This window comes from Heptranchias perlo, chromosome 27 (assembly GCF_035084215.1).
Source record: "Heptranchias perlo isolate sHepPer1 chromosome 27, sHepPer1.hap1, whole genome shotgun sequence".
Classification (NCBI taxonomy): domain Eukaryota; kingdom Metazoa; phylum Chordata; class Chondrichthyes; order Hexanchiformes; family Hexanchidae; genus Heptranchias; species Heptranchias perlo.
This window is the reverse complement of record NC_090351.1, coordinates 38,760,224-38,779,541: the sequence shown is the minus strand read 5'-3', so window position 1 is coordinate 38,779,541 and position 19,318 is coordinate 38,760,224. Positions and strand designations below refer to the sequence as shown.

Below are 19,318 nucleotides of genomic sequence, written 5' to 3'. Positions count from 1 at the left end.
GATATTGATAGATTAGGTGAATGGGCAAAACTGTGGCAAATGGAATTCAATGTAGACAAATGTGAGGTCATCCACTTTGGATCAAAAAAGGATAGAACAGGGTACTTTCTAAATGGTAAAAAGTTAAAAACAGTGGATGTTCAAAGGGACTTAGGGGTTCAGGTACACCGATCTTTGAAGTGTCATGAACAGGTGCAGAAAATAATCGAGAAGGCTAATGGAATGCTGGCCTTCATATCTAGAGGACTGGAGTACAAGGGGGCAGAAGTTATGCTGCAGCTACACAAAACCCTGGTTAGACTGCATCTGGAGTACTGTGAGCAGTTCTGGGCACCGCACCTTCGGAAGGACATATTGGCCTTGGAGGGAGTGCAGCGTAGGTTTACTAGAATGATACCCGGACTTCAAGGGTTAAGTTACGAGGAGAAATTACACAAATTGGGGTTGTATTCTCTAGAGTTTAGAAGGTTAAGGGGTGATCTGATCGAAGTTTATAAGATATTAAGGGGAACAGATAGGGTGGATAGAGAGAAACTATTTCCACTGGTTGGGGATTCTAGGAGTAGGGGGCACAGTCTAAAAATTAGAGCCAGACCTTTCAAGAGTGAGATTAGAAAACATTTCTACACACAAAGCGTGGTAGAAGTTTGGAACTTTCTTCCGCAAATGGCAATTGATACTAGCTCAATTGCTAAATTTAAATCTGAGATAGATAGCTTTTTGGCAACCAAATGTATTAAGGGATATGGGCCAAAGGCAGGTATATGGAGTTGGATCACAGATCAGCCATGATCTTATCAAATGGCGGAGCAGGCACGAGGGGCTGAATGGCCTACTCCTGTTCCTATGTTTCCTAAAGTTGACTTGAGCACATAATTTGTACTGATGTCAAACAGCACTCCCTCAGTGCTGTACTATCAGAGATGCCGTTTTCCGGATGAAACCTGTCTGCCTGTTCAAGTGGACGTAAAAGATCCCATAGCATGATTCAGAGAGCAGGACAATTCTGCCAGTGCCAACATTTCTCCTTCAACCAATATCACCATGAACAGAGCATCTGGTCCTTTATCTCATTGCTGTTTGTGGGACTTTGATGTGCACATTGTGGCTGTGAAGCACTCTAGCATGTACCAAGGACGCTAAAGCCACTCTAAGCAAGCTTTTCTTTCTCCTTTTACCCGACAACAACTTGATTTACTAAACGAACAGTATAGGGACAACCTCCATTTCAAAACAAGGCCACTGCTTTGAGTTTGCTCATAGAAGTCACAGTATACAGATCAAAGTAATTCTAGGATGGGAAGCTGATTCACTAACGGTGATCATAATATTATTCAACTGAGTGAATTATGTGGCTCGCTGTCAATTTTTGTCTGATTATGTTCGTGAAGCACCTTGGGACGTTTTTTCTAGGTTAAAGGTGCTATATAAATGCAAGTAGTTGTTGTTGTGTGAGAGATGCTGTTATAGTTTTGCTTTAAATTAAGAACTTGAGGGACCAAGGCCCCCACAGTGCAGGTGGTGAGCTGAGTGCGCCTAAGCATGTGAATTCATGCCACCCAATTTCTGCTCTGCATGACTCAGCTACTCAGTGAATCAACTCACCCAGCTATCAGAAAATGGTGCTTGGTGAAGGAGAACTTTGGGAAGATAACTTGAAGTACAACAGCGATACTTAAAATGATGAACTAGACGACAAAAAGCAAGAGCTCAAAGCAAGTTTCCGCTGACAGCTGCACTTTTGCTTCCCCAAATGGCAGGTTTCATAATGGTCAGGTTCCCTGTGGAAGGTGAGCTCACCCAAAGACCATGTCGTCTGATTAAAGATGGCTCGGAGGCAGATTTTGTTTTAATCACGGGGGCGGCGGTTAGGGGGACAAAGCAGCCTGGGCTTCACGTCAAGTGACAAGACTGGCCCACTGTTAAATCAGCAACACTGCTACATTCCAGTGCCGTTTCATACACCCTGCCCTCGCCTCCCACACAGGAAGTTTCCTGTACAGGCTTATTGTAAACTGCCTGCAGACAACTGAGTATTCACCCAGCTTCGTGTTTATCAGTTACTGATCCTGTTGTGACATGGTTTTTCCGCAGCTTAAACTCCCAAGCCTGCACGTTACTCGTGTGGTTGTAGAGTTCGAGCTTGTTGTGGACCCACTGATACAATCACAATGTTCTTCGAATTGCACTCACTCCTAGACGGCCCAGTGGGTAAAAAGAATAAACTCTCGCCTGAGTCAGAAGGTTGTGGGTTCAAGTTCCACTCCAAAGATTTGAGCACAAAATCGAGGCTGACACTTCCAGTGCATTACTGAGGGAGTGCTGCACCGTTGGAGGTGCCGTCTTTCGGATGAGACAATAAATTGTGACCCCGTCTGCCCTCTCAGGTTGATGTAAAAGATCCTACGGCACTACTTTGAAGAGCAGGGGAGTTCTTCCCAGTGTCCTGGCCAATATTTATCCCTCAACCAACATCACTAAAAAAAAATTATTTGGTCATTATCTCATTGCTGTTTGTGGGATCTTGCTGTTTGCAAATTGGCTGCTGCGTTTCCTACATTACAACAGTGACTACACTTCAAAAGGTACTTCATTGGCTGTAAAGAGCTTTGGCATGGCCTGAGGAGCTATATAAATGCAACTCTTTCTTTCAAGAGCTGATATTTCAAATGGATCGCGATTCTTGCCGAACCGACCAATTTCCGAACAAAATAAGCCCCGTGCCAGAGAGTCTGACATTGGAAGCGAATCTACAGTCTTCTGTGACTGTAATTAAAGATATCACTGTCACCTTTAAGAATCTAATCAAATTGAATTCAAAATCAGAAGCTCACCTTCTAGACTGCATGGCAAAAACTCATGTTTTTAAAATCTATTTTGCTATTTTTTTCCCCTCCGACCCGGTATTCTTACCACAAGTTGACTGCATCCAGGGCTGTGGATATTACTATGCATTCAGACCCTCCCACCTCCCCCCACTTCATGATCACACCATAACAAACGTGCTCGGAGTTTTCCCTCCGTGAGTATCTCGGTTCTCTGCTCAATACCTTACCAGATGGTATGGGAGATGTTTGGAATTTACCAAATGGGAAATCTCAGATTAAAACCCCACAGCCCTCAACACGAGATGGTTCAGCAATCAGGGGACCCACACACTGCACTACGGACTTCTGCTCAAGTCTCTCTAACACAAGTTGACTTGTTGTTGGTATTCCCATCCCATTTAAAAGTGCCTTATGTTTTTAATCCTCCTACCCCACCACCCACCCTCGCCCAAACAAAGAAGGCAACTCCAACAAATGGGATTTATAAGCACAAAGCTAGGCTGTTCCAGTGACAGGGATGCTTCTCCGGAATGCCTTCTATTTGCCACTTTCTCTGTAACACAACAATATACAAGAACCCCATTCCACTGCAGAGTGTAACGTAACAGTATACAAGAATCTCGCTCCACTGAAGTATAACAAAACAGTATGCAAGGACCCTGCTCCACTGCAGAAAGATAACAATATGACACCATTCTAATAAATCTAAAATGTGTAGTTTGTATTAAAAATAGACTTCACAGCAAGACGAATCCCACATGTGTGCGTCAAAGCTAGACCATTGTGGCAGTCAGCTTCTGTACTCCAGTGATTTTTAAAATGGAACAGAGCTATGTGATCAGTTGGTGCATTTTACCAAACTCTCCTGCACTATACAACAATGTTGAAAGTGCCATGCAGCATTTTTACCAGTTAGTATTTTGACTTTGAAGTGCCCAATTCTGCAGTTACTCTGAGCTTTTGCTACTGCATGATAGAAGTCATGTTTCATGATTCTTTCTCCGAGGCCCACAAACTTTAACCTGCATTACCCAATGACTGACATCTGACCAGCCCAGGCACCTTATCAATGGGGACAGTGGATGGTAACTGGCATTCCTCCCTCATTCGTGTCCCATGACGGGTGGGTATTTACTCCCCAGCTCAGCTCGTGATATAGTTGCTTGCGGCCCTCGGGCACCTCATCCGCATGGCCATTTGTCCTGAGAGAGCCTGGACAGCGTGTGTTGACAAGCAGTCTGACACTGCTCATGACTTCACCCAGTGACCAACCACACTATTGTAGCTGGGGGGGGGGGGGTCACTGAATAGCAAACAGGAGTGGGAGCACGAGTCAATACTCTCTTCCCCAAACCCGGGGTCATCAAGGGTGACAGTGGCTGTTCAGCACAGATTCAAGAATCCGAACCTGCTGGCTGTGTGGCATAGCACCTCAGCAAGAAGAGCATTTATCTGCCAATACATCAGTGTTGAGGTCACTACACAGAACAGGTTCTTCCAGACTCCCTTTTTTAGCAGTTATAGAACAGGGTAGGAAGAGAGTGACAGACTTACTGGTAAGTTTAGAAACCTCTTTATGAAGAGTATGATGAGGCAAATCTCAGTGGAATCCACTTCCTGCTTAATATTGAGAACCTTTTACTGGGCATGTGCAGTGCACTTTCCCCAATATGTACACAAGAAAATGCATAAAGCACCTTTTCAAAAACACCATAATTTACCCCCCTCAAAAAACCCACCCTCGTCTCTATCGTCCTTGCAAACTACCATTCCATCACCAACTTCTTTTTCCTCCCCAAAGTCCTTGAATGCGTTGTTGCCTCCCAAATCTATGGTCACCTTTCCTGCAACTCCATGTTTGAATCTCTCCAATCAAATTTCCACACCTGCCACAGCACTGAAACTGCCCTTAAAGTGACAAATGATATTTTCTGTGACTGTGACACAGTTTCCCTCCTTGTCCTCTCTGCTGCCTTCGATATGGTTGACCACACCAACTGCCTCCAGACCTTCTCCTCCGCTGTCAAACTTACTGGGACTGTCGTCCCTTGGTTCTACTCTTATCCTATCATAGGTAGAGCATTTCCAGTAATGACTTCTCTTCCCACACTGGTACCTTTGGTGTCCTCCAAGCACCTTTCATTGCCTGCCCCCCTCCTCTTCCTCATCTACATTCTGCCGCTTGGCAACAGCTTCCAACGACACGGGGTCAGCTTCAACATGGACGCTGACGACGCTCAGCTCTAGCTCTTCACCGCACTCTCGATCCCGCCACTGCATCGGTGTGGTCACATGAAGAACAAAACCACTATCTTCAGCATTCGCCACAAACTCCGTACCCTTGCCACTGATTCTATTCCCCTCACTGTCTCAGGTTGAACCAGACTGGCTACAACCCCAGCTTCCTGTTTGACGCCAAGCTGAAATTCCAACCCCGTAGCCTCTCCATCACAAAGACCGCCTACTTTCACTTCCGTAACATCAGTCTCTATCCCTACCTCAGCCCATCCACTGCTGAAACTCTCATTCAAGCCTTTGTCACTTCCAGGCTTCACTATTCCAACGCTCTGCTCCACCCTCCGCAAACTTCAGCGCATCCAAAACTCTTCTGCCCGTATCTTATCCCACACCCCTCTCCTCGCTGACCTACATTGGTCTCCAGTTCCTCAAATTTAAGATTCTCATCCTCATGTTTAAATCCCTTCATGGCCTTGCAGCTTCCCATCTTTATAACACTTCTTTTAGCCCTACAAACCCCTCTCCCAACTCTGCCCCCCCACCTTCATCCCATCATTGATGGCCCTGCCTTCAGTCCCCTAGGCCCCACGCTCTGGAATTCCCTCTGCCTCTCTACTGTCAACTCCTTCTTCAAGACCCTCCTTAAAGCTCATATCTTCGACCAAGCTTTCGGTCACCCCCCTAGTATCTCCTCCTTTGGCTGGGTGTCCATTGTTATCTGATTATATCTCTCTAAAGCATTGTGGAATTGTTCTATGTTAAAGGCGCTGTATAAATGCTAACTGTGAAATACGAGCAGCCATGAGCGAATAGTAACCACAAGGCTACTTCTGCAGACCTCCACGCAGCAAGCTTAGTGTGGCACTGACTGAGGTATGGGTGCAAACAGCCCTCGTCCATAGAAAAGGGGAAGGGGTGAAAGTGAACAAGAAAACTTGAAAAAGGCTCAATTAAAAAAAGGCAAATATACGTTTTTTTAAAAAAAGCAGCTACAAAAGCACATTTTAACTAAGCTTTGCTCAATAGAACACATCTCAGAATTTACACCACTTTTGGCTGCACTGAACTTCCTGCTATTTGCAGTGAACCATTTGAATATTACCATTTCAGGTAAAAACGCTGCGCCTAGCAGAACCCAACTTCCTCTTGCTCACTGGTGCAATAAGCTACCAGCAAAAGATCTGCATTACTTGACGGCAATTCGCAGCAAGCAATGAACAGTATAAAAAAAACCACATCCAGCAATCGTCACAATGAATCATAGAATGATGAAGCCATTCAGCCCAGCATGCCCGTGCTAGCTCTTTGGAAGAGCAATCCAATTAGTCCCATTCCCCAGCCCTTTCCCCGTAGCCCTGCAAATTTTCAAGTATGTATCCAATTCCCTTTTGGACCTTATTATTGAATCTGCTTCCATCACCTTTTCAGGCAGTGCAATCCAGATCATAACTCGCTGCGTAAAAAAATCTCATCTCACCTCTGATTCTTTTGCCAATTACCTTAAATCTGCGCCTCTGGTTGCCGACCCTTCTGCCACGTGAAACAGTTTCTCCTTATTTTCTCTATCAAAACCCTTCATGATTTTGAACACCTCTATTAAATCTCCCCATAACCTCTGCTCTGAGAGCAATATTCTTAATGTACAAAATGAATTTAAAACCTATTTAAAATTCATCATCTTCCAAGAGGTTACCAGTCATAAGTCCGGACTTTTAAGACGTTTACAAGTCATTTAGAAACTTAAACTCAACTGGGTAGTTTTAATCAAAATATTCCTCTACTTGATCAGAACACTACTTGTGCAGTTTCAAATTACCTCTCCGCTTGCAATCTGCAAAACACAATCTATGCAATCTTCATCTCTTTCCATCCACACAAGAGTTTTATAAATTTTTGCCTGCTCGTAATCGGAAGAGAAGTACGAGTAAATCTGACAGACCAACGCACCTGTCTCTGGAAACATCAAAATATAAAGGGATACAACCTTACTGAAAAATGGTGCAAGTAACTTAAAGCCCTGGTTTATATACCATAGATATTGGAAGCACAACTACATCCTTATACCCTAAATAAAAGCAGGGAATGAGCACTTTTATTTTGTAGTGCAGTTCTTAGCTCCAAAATCTCACATTTAAAATTCACAGTGCATGGATTCATGCAGAGCTGCACACAACATTTCATTCATGCAAAACTTCCATTTTCTCCACTTTATTCGTTTGAGCTAAATAGATGTGCTTCCAATGACAAGAGAAAACATTATCTCGATTCTGGACATGTCTTTGACTACACAAAGACGACAATGTTGGTTGGGTGTTGGGAGCAAGTTGGGGAAGGACGATACAAGAATAGGCGTTAGGGGCGCTCCTCACCAATTTCATCACTTTCCTCTAAAGAGGATGCACAATTGCAGAGGATTAATAAAGCAGCAATTCCTGTCACACACCGAATGTAACAGATGGCAACCGAGCTCCTTCAAACTGCATTTTTAGTAAACATATACATTATGGTAAAACAGACATATGATAGACCATAAAATTACCAAGTAGCGATAGATTCAGATATGGGTCAGATTTGGGTGTCAGTGGCAGTACTCTCGTCTTACTCAGAAGGCTGTGGGTTCATGACTCACTCCAAACACTTGATCACACAGAATCGAGTCTGACGTTTCAGTGCAGTACTGAGGGAGTGCTGCACTGTTGGAGGTGCCGTCATTCGGATGAGAAGTTAAACCGGGGCCCCCGTCTGCCCTCTCAGGTGGATGTAAAAGATCCCATGACACCATTTGAAGAAGAGCTGGAGAGTTCTCCCCGATGTTCTGGCCAATATTTAGCCCTCAACCAACATCACTAAACGAGATTATCTGGTCATTATCTCTGCTGTCTGTGCGCAAATTGGGTGCTGCGTTTCCTACGTTACAACAGTGACTACATTTCAGAAGTATTTCATTGGCTGTAAAGCGCTTTTGGACGTCCTGAGGCCGTGAAAGGCGCTATATAAATGCAAGTTCTTTTCTCTTATGTACCACAAAAACACGGCTCAATCAACTGATCATCTGAACTCAGAGGTTCAACATTTGAATCGAGATGTTCAACATCTTGGGGCACTTCTATCCAGTTCACAGCAAACTTTTTTTTTGCTGGCAGCAGATATTATGACCGATCACCACCAGCATCCACAATTGAATCGCACAATTTGAATTGCGATGATTTGGGATTTAGTGTCACTGGATATGGCAGGATCAGGGAGAACCCTGGACATACTGCAATCTCCTTAGCTGAAAGTACAGGTGCTACCGATGAACCAAAACACACCCTTTACCTGTGCAATGTTTGGCTCCTGACTGCTGTAATGAGAGGGTCACTAAATACAGCCGTGCAGATACCTATTAACTGGTCACGTGATGATACCAGGGGAGGCTTAAAGCAACAATCTACGATTGGGAAATGTGTAAAAGAAACTCACACCCCTCCTCAGTCTCTAACTATCCTGTTTTTTAAAAAAAATGTAACAATTTCTGTGGACTTTTTAAAAGTTTTATTTTCTGAATTGTTTTATAAATAAAAAAGAGCAAAAATTAAAAATACACTGGAGATTTTGGGAGGGTGAGGTGCCCTCTTTATAAAAATGTATTTTTCAATCCATCTGCTTCCTTGGGTGGCTGAACAAGCTTCTGTCAATTGGCTGTGAAACCTACCATTAGGAAGTACTCAGGATAGTCACACCCTGTGGCCTCCCACTCACTATCCCAGACAAGCAACGCACTGTGAAAGCATCACCTCTCTACGGCACAGCGCATCAACAGATTGTTCCATCATTTTCAGATAAAGCTTAAAAACAGAAGTTGAAGGGTCCCCCCTCTCTCGTTGCTCAGTGAGTAACTGAGTCATATGGACTCCGAAGGTCCCAGTTTCAGTCCCTGGTTGGCCAGGATTAGAAATTGAGATAGGCATACACACACCTAGTAAGAACACGGCAGGGGCTGGCTGTAATGCCCTTGCAGTCGAATAGCCTGCTGACCCTTGTTGAAGCTCATGCATGAACTACCACTTGAGCATTGAAGGGTAGCTGGTGACTGCAGAATTACAGCCTGCAATAAGTCAATACCTTCAGGAGAGGAGGGGAGAAAATTAGCAAGAGTATAACATTTAAAAAAGTTGAGAATACTGAAGCATCTGTGTGACACAGGGTTTTCTAGCTACATGTGGTGCAAAATAATAGTTGAAAGATAATGGAAGCTTAAAAGAGTTTTCGTTAGCCTAGAAGCTGGGGTCAGATTCCTCATTTTCTCTGGACTCTTAGCAGCAGCAAGAAGAACTTCTCCATTTGCAGCTTACAACAACTTGCATTTATATATCGCATTTAGCGTCTGAAAATATCCCATGGTGTTTCACGGGAGCACAGATAAAAATTGACTCTGAGCCAAAGGAGGAGATATGAGGAGGGACGACTACAAACTTGGGTCAGAGAGGTAGGTTTTAAGGACGGTCTTAAAAGGGAAGAGAGGTGGAGATGTTTGGGAAGGGAATTCCCAATTAGTTTCCTCAAATGTGATTTATTGCAGATCACAGAATCATAACAGCACAGGAGGCGGCCATTCGGCCCATCGAGCCTGTGCCGGCTCTTTGTAAAAGCAATCCAATTAGTCCCATTCCCCCGTCCTTCCTCCGTAGCCCTGCAAATTTCTCCTCAAAAGTTATCCAGTTCCTTTTTGAAAGCCACGAATGAATCTGCATCCACCACCCTATCAGGCAGCGCATTCCAGCTCATAACTGTTCCCATTGGCAGAAGGGTCAAGAACCAGGGGACATAGATTTAAGGTGATTGGCAAAAGAACCAAGGTGACATGAGGAAAAACTTTTTTACAGTGAGTGGTTAGGATCTGGAATGCACTGCCCGAGGGAGTGGTGGAGGCAGATTCAATTATGGCCTTCAAAAGGGAACTGGGTAAGTACTTGAAAGGAAAAAATTTGCAGGGCTACGGGGATAAGGCGGGGGAGTGGGACTAGCTGGATTGCTCTTGCATAGAGCCGGCACAAACTCGATGGGACAAATGGCCTCCTTCCGTGCTGTACCCTTTCTATGATAACTACTCGCTGCATAAAAAAGTTCTCATGTCGCCTTTGATTCTTTTGCCAATCACCTTAAATCAGTGTCCTCTGTTTCCCGACCCTTCTGCCAGTGGGAACAGTTTCTCTATTTACTTTATCTAAACCCTTCATGATTTTGAACACTTCTATCAAATCTCCTCTCAACCTTCTCTGCTCTGAGAACAACCCCAGCTTCTTCAGTCTATCCACATAACTGAAGTCCCTCATCCTTGGAACCATTCTAGTAAATCTCTTCTGCACCCTCTCTAAGGTCTTCACATCCTTCCTAAAATTATCTTAACACCCACATTTATTGTATATATAACCTGATCTTACTGCAAAGAAATTCTGAATATCCCTCTAAGCCCAAGGCCAGCTTTAATATGTACATCACTATCCGGTTACGTGAACAGTAAAAAGCGTACAATGAAATGTCATCAGCAAATAGTATTTGTGACAAAATAGAAGGGCCCTCAAAAACTCTGCTAAGAGCCATTTGCTGTCAATGTGTGTGCACAGTGATGCGTGTACAATACTTAAGGAGGCTAACAAATGGAGTCCATGGAGATGCCCCAACCGAATTACAGCCGAGAGCATCGACACCTTCCAACTGCTTTAACGAAATGGCAGGCAGTCTCGACTAGGAGACATCAATTATACTGAACAACCTGCATTGATATAGCACCTTTAACATACCAAAATGTCCCAATGCACTTCACAGGAGTGTTATCAGACAAAATTTGCCCTGAGCCATGAAGAGATATTAGGATAGGTGACCAAAGCCTGGTCAAAGAGGTGGATTTTAAGGAGCATCTTAGAGGAGAGAAAGGTAGAGAGGCGGAGGGGTTTAGGGAGGTAATTTTGGAGCTTAAGGCCTAGACAGTTGAAGGCACGGCTGCCAATGGAGGGGCGAAGGAAATCGGGGATGCACAAGAGGTCAAACTTGGAGGAACGCAGAGGATTGTAGGGCTGGATGAGGTTACAGATAGGGAAGGGCGAGGCCATGGAGGGATTGAACAAAAGGAAGAGAATTTTAAAAATCGAGGCGTTGCCAGACCGGGAGCCAATGTAGGTCAACGAGCACAGTGGGTGATGGGTGAACGGGACTTAGAAAGAGTCAGGATACAGGCAGCAGAGTTTTGGATGAGCTCAAGTTTACACAGGGTGAAAGATGGGAGGTCGGCCAGGATAGCATTGCAATATCAATGATCAATTATCAGGTAGAAGTTTTCTTTAAGACACAAAGGATCTGTGACACAAGGTTTTTTCCCCCAATTGAAAACACTTCCTCTTAACAGAATTTCTTCACTAATGACAGTGACAATAAAAAGCTTTAGCACTTGAAGGTGATGACAACTCATTAAGGCATCTTACATCAATAGGTTCTATAACTGTGGCTTTAAGATTTTTCACAGTTTCTACTACAATTGTTAACAATTCAACACTCTACTATGCAGTTTGCTCGAATGCACACGGCTGACGAACAGTTTATTTCAATGTTTTGGAGTTAGCAACAGTTGCTCGGCAAATCCACGTTAGGGGCAACTACACTGAGAGTTCGCAATTCGAAAATTTAAGGAACTAAAATGAACTTTTAAAGCTTCTGCTGCTCAATGTCAAAAGCAGAAGTAATTGGAGCTGCCCTGTTTGCAGCTTTCAAAGTGTCACGATTCTATTTTACAATACAAGGAAGTAACCAAGTGTTAAGTTGGAAGGATTGGAGAACTCAAAAAAAAATTAAAGGCACCACCCAGTGAGGCACAGCCTTAAAAGACCAGGAAGACCTCAGTTAATCTCTAGTTGTACAGAGTTCACTGATTTCAGCCAGAGCAGCGGCAACCTATAGATCTGTACCCCATTGTCAGAAGGTGAAATATTGAGGTGGGGAAAAATTGGGAGCAAAAAAATTACAAGTAGATCTAAATAAAAGGCTTTGTGCAGTCTTCACTTGTATGCATGCTTCCACTGCACTCTACATTTATTCAGTGCACAGAAGTAATTTTTAGATGACACTATATAGCCAAGAAAACTTCCATGTGATAAAATAAGTCAAACTTAGCAGCTACAAATCCGAGCTTTTATAGAAAGAGAAAAATACTGACAGAAGTTTAAACGCCAAAATCGAGTAGAGTGATTTGGTAGCAACACAGAAAATGCACCTGGAGGAAGGCATGGTAAGCAACTGAAGGTTTTTCCCGCCCTCAAGCGCTTGAGGCAGTGAGTGATCGACACAAGAACTAACACAACTCACTCAAAGAGATGTGAATAAACGAGGCGTGGGAATTATAACCCACCACTGCAACTGCCAAAACTAAAAAGTCAAATTTAAATCACTTTTGAAACAAGATTACAACCAGAATTCACCAGATTTTACAGACCAGAAAGGCCTGTAGGAAGACTGAAAATATTACATAGAATTTACAACACAGAAGCAGGCCATTCAGCCCAACTGGTCTATGCCAGTGTTTATGCTCCACACGAGCCTCCTCCCTACAAAGTGAATCATAAGAGCTATAGGACAAATATTTTAGACATTGTATGTACAAAAATTAAAACCATAAATGCTGGAATTTTGACATAAAAACATTTTCTATTCTTGTAGCTTTATCACAAGATAAAGATATCTCCTTGTAGGCTTTCTGACAGCACAAAGGTGATTTAAGGGAAACAATTTTATCAGTGAGCACAAGTTCAATATAGTTAGCATGCACAGAAGCTAGGTGAGAGGCAATTGTGCAAAGCGCTCCAGTGTGTGAACAGTGAGTGGGCACAGACCTCCAGTGAGTGAGCAGTGTGCGAACAGTCAGTGTGCACCGCCCCCTCAGTGACAGAATAGCGTGCTCACATACCCGGTCAGTGTGCACAACCCCTCTATGAGTGTGCACAGAACTCCCAGTGTGAGCAGTCAATGTGCACGGACTCCCCGTAAATGTGCAGCCCCCTCAGTGTGAGGCGAGTGTGCACTGACTCCAGGTGAGTGTGCAATGACTCTGGGTGAGTGTGCATAGATCCCCAGAGTGAGCACGGCGAGTGTGCAAAGATCCCCAGCGTGAGCACGGCGAGTGTGCAAAGATCCCCAGTGTGAGCACGGCGAGTGTGCAAAGATCCCCAGCGTGAGCACGGCGAGTGTGCAAAGACCCCCAGTGTGAGCACGGCGAGTGTGCAAAGATCCCCAGCGTGAGCACGGCGAGTGTGCAAAGACCCCCAGTGTGAGCACGGCGAGTGTGCAAAGATCCCCAGCGTGAGCACGGCGAGTGTGCAAAGATCCCCAGCGTGAGCACGGCGAGTGTGCAAAGATCCCCAGCGTGAGCACGGCGAGTGTGCAGAGTCCCGGCGAAGTTCTGTACGGAACGGGACAGGAAGTTGTGGGAAGGGCCTGAAGTTTTAAGGCGGAGGCCCCGATGCGCGGGCTCCGCGAACCCGGGCAGCAACAGGCAGGAGGGGCTGCGGGAGGCTCGGGTTACCGGAGCGGGTCCGGGTCACTCACCGGCCGGCTCCTCACCCCCCGCCCCCAGGTCCCGGGCGCGAATCTGACCGAAGACCCGGTGACAGGGAGCGGACCCCGGCGGCCCCGGGCACTCTCCTTCCCCCGGTTGCTAGGGTCTCCCCCGCGGTGTCTCGGCCCGGTTACTGGGACACGCCGGGCCCGGGTGCGGGTGGGTGCCGGGGCCCCGGTCGGGCTCTCACCTTCTCGCGGTCCGACAGCTGCTCCTCCGTCTCCGCCATCTTGGATCCAGCAGCCCAGCCGCGCTGCATCATGGGAGCGGCCGCCGCTCACTGCCCGCGGAGCCTCCGTCACAGCGCCGCCCCGCCGCGCCACCCGGTACTACAGGACCCCGCCGGGTACTCCGAGTACTACAGGAGCACTCCGAGTAATCCGAGTACTACAGGACCACTCCGAGTAATCCGAGTACTACAGGACCACTCCGGGTAATCCGAGTACTACAGGACCACTCCGAGTAATCCGAGTACTACAGGACCACTCCGAGTAATCCGAGTACTACAGGACCACTCCGAGTAATCCGAGTACTACAGGACCACTCCGAGTAATCCGAGTACTACAGGACCACTCCGAGTAATCCGAGTACTACAGGACCACTCCGAGTACTACAGGACCACTCCGAGTAATCCGAGTATTACAGGACCACTCTGAGTAATCCGAGTACTACAGGACCACTCCGAGTAATCCGAGTACTACAGGACCACTCCGGGTAATCCGAGTACTACAGGACCACTCCGAGTACTACAGGACCACTCCGAGTAATCCGAGTACTACAGGACCACTCCGAGTAATCCGAGTACGACAGGACCACTCCGAGTAATCCGAGTACTACAGGACCACTCCGGGTAATCCGAGTACTACAGGACCACTCCGAGTACTACAGGACCACTCCGAGTAATCCGAGTACTACAGGACCACTCCGAGTAATCCGAGTACGACAGGACCACTCCGAGTAATCCGAGTACTACAGGACCACTCCGAGTAATCCGAGTACGACAGGACCACTCCGAGTAATCCGAGTACTACAGGACCACTCCGAGTAATCCGAGTACTACAGGAGCACTCCGAGTAATCCGAGTACTACAGGAGCACTCCGAGTAATCCGAGTACTACAGGACCACTCCGAGTAATCAGAGTACTACAGGACCACTCCGAGTAATCCGAGTACTACAGGACCACTCCGAGTAATCCGAGTACTACAGGAGCACTCCGAGTAATCCGAGTACTACAGCACCACTCCGAGTAATCCGAGTACTACAGGACCACTCCGAGTAATCCGAGTACTACAGGACCACTCCGAGTAATCCGAGTACTACCGGACCACTCCGAGTAATCCGAGTACTACAGGACCACTCCGAGTAATCCGAGTACTACAGGAGCACTCCGAGTACTACAGGAGCACTCCGAGTAATCCGAGTACTACAGGAGCACTCCGAGTAATCCGAGTACTACAGGAGCACTCCGAGTACTACAGGAGCACTCCGAGTAATCCGAGTACTACAGGAGCACTCCGAGTAATCCGAGTACTACAGGACCACTCCGAGTAATCCGAGTACTACAGGACCACTCCGTGTAATCCGAGTACTACAGGAGCACTCCGAGTAATCCGAGTACTACAGGAGCACTCCGAGTAATCCGAGTACTACAGGACCACTCCGAGTAATCCGAGTACTACAGGACCACTCCGAGTAATCCGAGTACTACAGGACCACTCCGAGTAATCCGAGTACTACAGGAGCACTCCGAGTAATCCGAGTACTACAGGACCACTCCGAGTAATCCGAGTACTACAGGACCACTCCAAGTGCTACAGGACCACTCCGGGTAATCCGAGTACTACAGGACCACTCTGAGTAATCCGAGTACTACAGGATCACTCCAGGTAATCCGAGTACTGCAGGAACACTCCAGGTAATCCGAGTACTGCAGGATCCCTCGAAGTAATCTGAGTACTACAAGATCTGGATAATCCGGTTACTACTGGATCACTCTGGGTAATCCGAGTGCTACAGGATCACTCCGAGTGCGACAGGATCACTCTGAGTAATCCAAGTACTACAGGATCACTCCGGGTAATCCGAGTACTACAGGATCCCTCGATGTAATCTGAGTACTACAGGATCACTCCGGGTAATCCGAGTACTACAGGATCCCTCGATGTAATCTGAGTACTACAAGATCACTCCGGATAATCCGGTTACTACTGGATCACTCTGGGTAATCCGAGTACTACAGGATCACTCCAGGTAATCTGAGTATTACAGGATCACTCTGGGTAATCCGAGTACGACAGGATCACTCTGGGTAATCCGAGTACCACAGCATCACTCAGAGTAATCCGAGTAACCGAGTGCTAAAGGATCACTCTGGATAATCCGAGTACTACAGGATCACTCTGGGTAACCTGAGTACTACAGGATCACTCCGGCTAATCCGTGTACTACAGGATCACTCCCGGTAATCTGAGTACTACAGGATCACTCTGAGTAATCCTTGTACTACAGGATCACTCCGGGTAATCTGAGTACCACAGGATCAATCCGGGTAATCCGAGTACTACAGGATCACTCCGAGTAATCCGAGTATTCCAGGATCCCTCTGAGTATTTCGAGTACTCCATAATCCCCCTGAATACTCCGAGTACTACAGGATCTAACCGATTACTCCGTGTACTACAGAACCCCACTGATTACTGCAGGATCCCGCAGGGTACTCCCCTTACTACAGGACCCTGCCGGGTACTCCGAATGCTACAGGACCCCGTTGAGTACTCCAAGTACTACAAGATCCCACCGAATACTCCGAATACTAAAGGATCTCACTGAGTACTACTGGACCACACCAAGTACTTTGAGAACTACTGGACCCCATCGAGTACTCCAAGTACTACAGGACCCCACTGAGTACTATAGGATCCAACCGAGTAATCTCAGACCCCACTGAGTACTACAAGATCTCACCAAGTACTCCGAGTACTGCAGGACCCCACCAAGAACTGCAGGACCTCACCAAGTACTACAGGGTTCCACCAAGTACCACAGGATCCCACCAAGTACTACAGGATCCCACTGAGTACTACTGGACTCCACTGAGTACTACAACACTCTACCAAACCGTAGAAGACTGTAGCACCCTACCCAACCACAGAGTACAGAGCCACTATATCCAACTCCATAGTACAACATTACCTTACTAAACTCTATAGTACAGCACTATCCGACCCAACTACACAACTCACCACAACCGAACTGCACAGTTCAAAACAGACCGACCGCACTAGCCAGCTCCAACCGAGCCCAACTAATCCCAACTACACACCGCAACTCAACCTGAACTACACAGTTCAGCACAGCCTAAAACCACCCTACCTCAACTCCCAAACATATAGCATAACCTAACTGAACTATCCAGCACAACCCAACACTATCCCAACTATACAACATAACCCTACCTCATACAATCACACAGCACATCCCAACTTCAGGCACACAGTGTAGTCTTTTATGGCGGTGCACTCCTAATTTAAGCAACAAACCACCCATCCCAAACCAGCACAGTCCAACAACCCCAGCTCAGCTTCTAGGCATATCACACAACCCAACAGAACTCAACTTAATTCGACGCCAAGGCGACACAGCTCATCTCATTTAAAGAGGTGCATCCCTGATTTAGGTAACTCAGTACCAAACCCAGCTCTAGCTCCTGATCCAGCTCCCACCGCATTTGAACTCTCAGCACATGATACACAGCCCAGTCAGCTCAGCTCTGTGTGTGCGTGTCCAGCAAATGCAACAGACATCTTACTTATCTGCAAATCCCTCTGTTGCATCACCCACTCTGCCTCTGCAATCTTTTCCAACCCTTGACATCTTCAACTTCTACCTTTCCTCGAGCACAGTTCTCCCATCTTCAAAACTGCTGCCATCAACCCCGTCCTTAAAAACTCACCTTTGACCCCTGTATCCTCAGCATTTACCATTAGTCCCTAATCTTCCTTTCCTCTCCAGGGTCTTTGAGCACATCACTGTCTCCTGACTCTGCGCACATTTCCCCCAGCACTCCCGGTTTGAATTCTTTTTGTCTGGCTTTCGACAGCCCTGCAACCGTCCTGGTCAAAGTCATCATTAATAGTCAAAGCGATTGCAGCTAAGGTGCCTTAGATCTCCTGTCCTCCTTGACCTGCCTGGTTGATTACTCCATTGACTTTCATCTGTGGTCCACTGGTTCCAATTCTACCTATCTCAATGCAGCCAGAAGACGTCTTCTCATTCTGTTCCCCCATTGTCACCTCGGGCATACGGCAAGGTTCCATCCTTAGCCCCTTCCTATTCCTCATATATATGTTGTCGATTGGTGATATTATCCATAAGCATGGATCAGCCTCCATATGTACACTAATGGCACCCAGCTTTAACTCCCTGCATCCACTCTCAACTCCATGACTGTTGCTGCACTGTTGGATTGTCAGTCTGACATCAAGTTGTGAATGAGGCAGAACATCCTCTAACTATACACTCAACTGCTTACTGAGGACGAAATCGACAGCGCGCAGTATCAGCTGAACCCTGAGCTGAGGTTCAAACTCTGCATCCGGTCCATCACCAAAACCACTTATTTCCACTTTTTTTTTTATTTGTTCATGAGATGTGGGCGTCGCTGGCAAGGCCGGCATTTATTACCCTTCCCTAATTGCCCTTGAGAAGGTGGTGATGAGCCGCCTTCTTAAACTGCTGCAGTCCATGTAGTGAAGGTACTCCCACAGGAACATTGCCCACCTCCATCCTTAGCCCCTGCAGAAACCCTCAAGCACACCTTTGTCACCTCCAGGCTCAACTTTTCCAACACTCTCTTCGCTGGTCTTCTGAGCCGCACTCCACATAAACTGCAGCTCATCCAAAACTTCACTGCCTGGATTCTAACTTGTCCCACACTAAGTCTCACTCGCCCATCACTCATATCCTCACCAACGCCTCCCCATCCCCAATGCATCGAATTCAAAATCATCATCCTCGTTTACAAATCCCTCGATGGCCTCTCTCCACTCTACCTCTGCCCACCTCCTCCAGCCCTGCACTCCAGCTCGTGCTCTTGGCTCTTCCAACTCTGGCCTCTGCGCATCCCTGTCCCTCTGTTCTATCGGTAGCAGAGACTTTAGCTGTCTTCGTCCGACAGGCGAACTCTCTGCCTAAAACCCTACCTCCCTACCATCTTCAAAATCCTCCTCAAATCTTACTCATTCACCTGTCTTGAATCATCCCTCCAACTCTTGTACTACTGCTCTCAGTGTCATTCCCCACGCCCATCCCCATGCTTTATTTACTATGTTAAAGGTGCAATATTGTTCTTCTTGAATACCCCACTGACGCTCACTGTCTAGGCTTCGACATGATGAATGGCCACTCGGGGAGAGGGGCTGGTGCGCTGAAACTGTACCCCAGCGAATGGAGAGGAAGGGAGAAAAGGAACATAGACAAGTGTGGAAGCAGCTGAAAATGAACATTTTATTGTACTATTCTGACACTTTACAGACGAGGAGGATGCAGATTTGCCAGACAGGCTTGTTAACCCCTTCCCACTTCCACACATACACACTGCACGAAGATGTTTTGCTTACACTTGCTTCCTTGGCCTCGTTGTTCCTGTGTGGGGATATAATTAGAAAC

The 19,318-nt window shown here is 46.5% G+C and overlaps 1 protein-coding gene across 1 annotated transcript in view; it reads right to left on the bottom strand.

Moving 5' to 3' along the window:
- capza1b (capping actin protein of muscle Z-line subunit alpha 1b) overlaps positions 1–13,917 on the bottom strand; it is a 51,146-nt gene extending 37,229 nt beyond the window's left edge. Inside the window, exon 1 of the mRNA XM_068007705.1 lies at positions 13,841–13,917. Within this exon, the coding sequence (XP_067863806.1) occupies positions 13,841–13,912 (72 nt within the window). The 5' untranslated portion in view covers positions 13,913–13,917. The remainder of the gene's footprint in view (positions 1–13,840) is intronic.
- Positions 13,918–19,318: the final 5,401 nt, after the last annotated feature.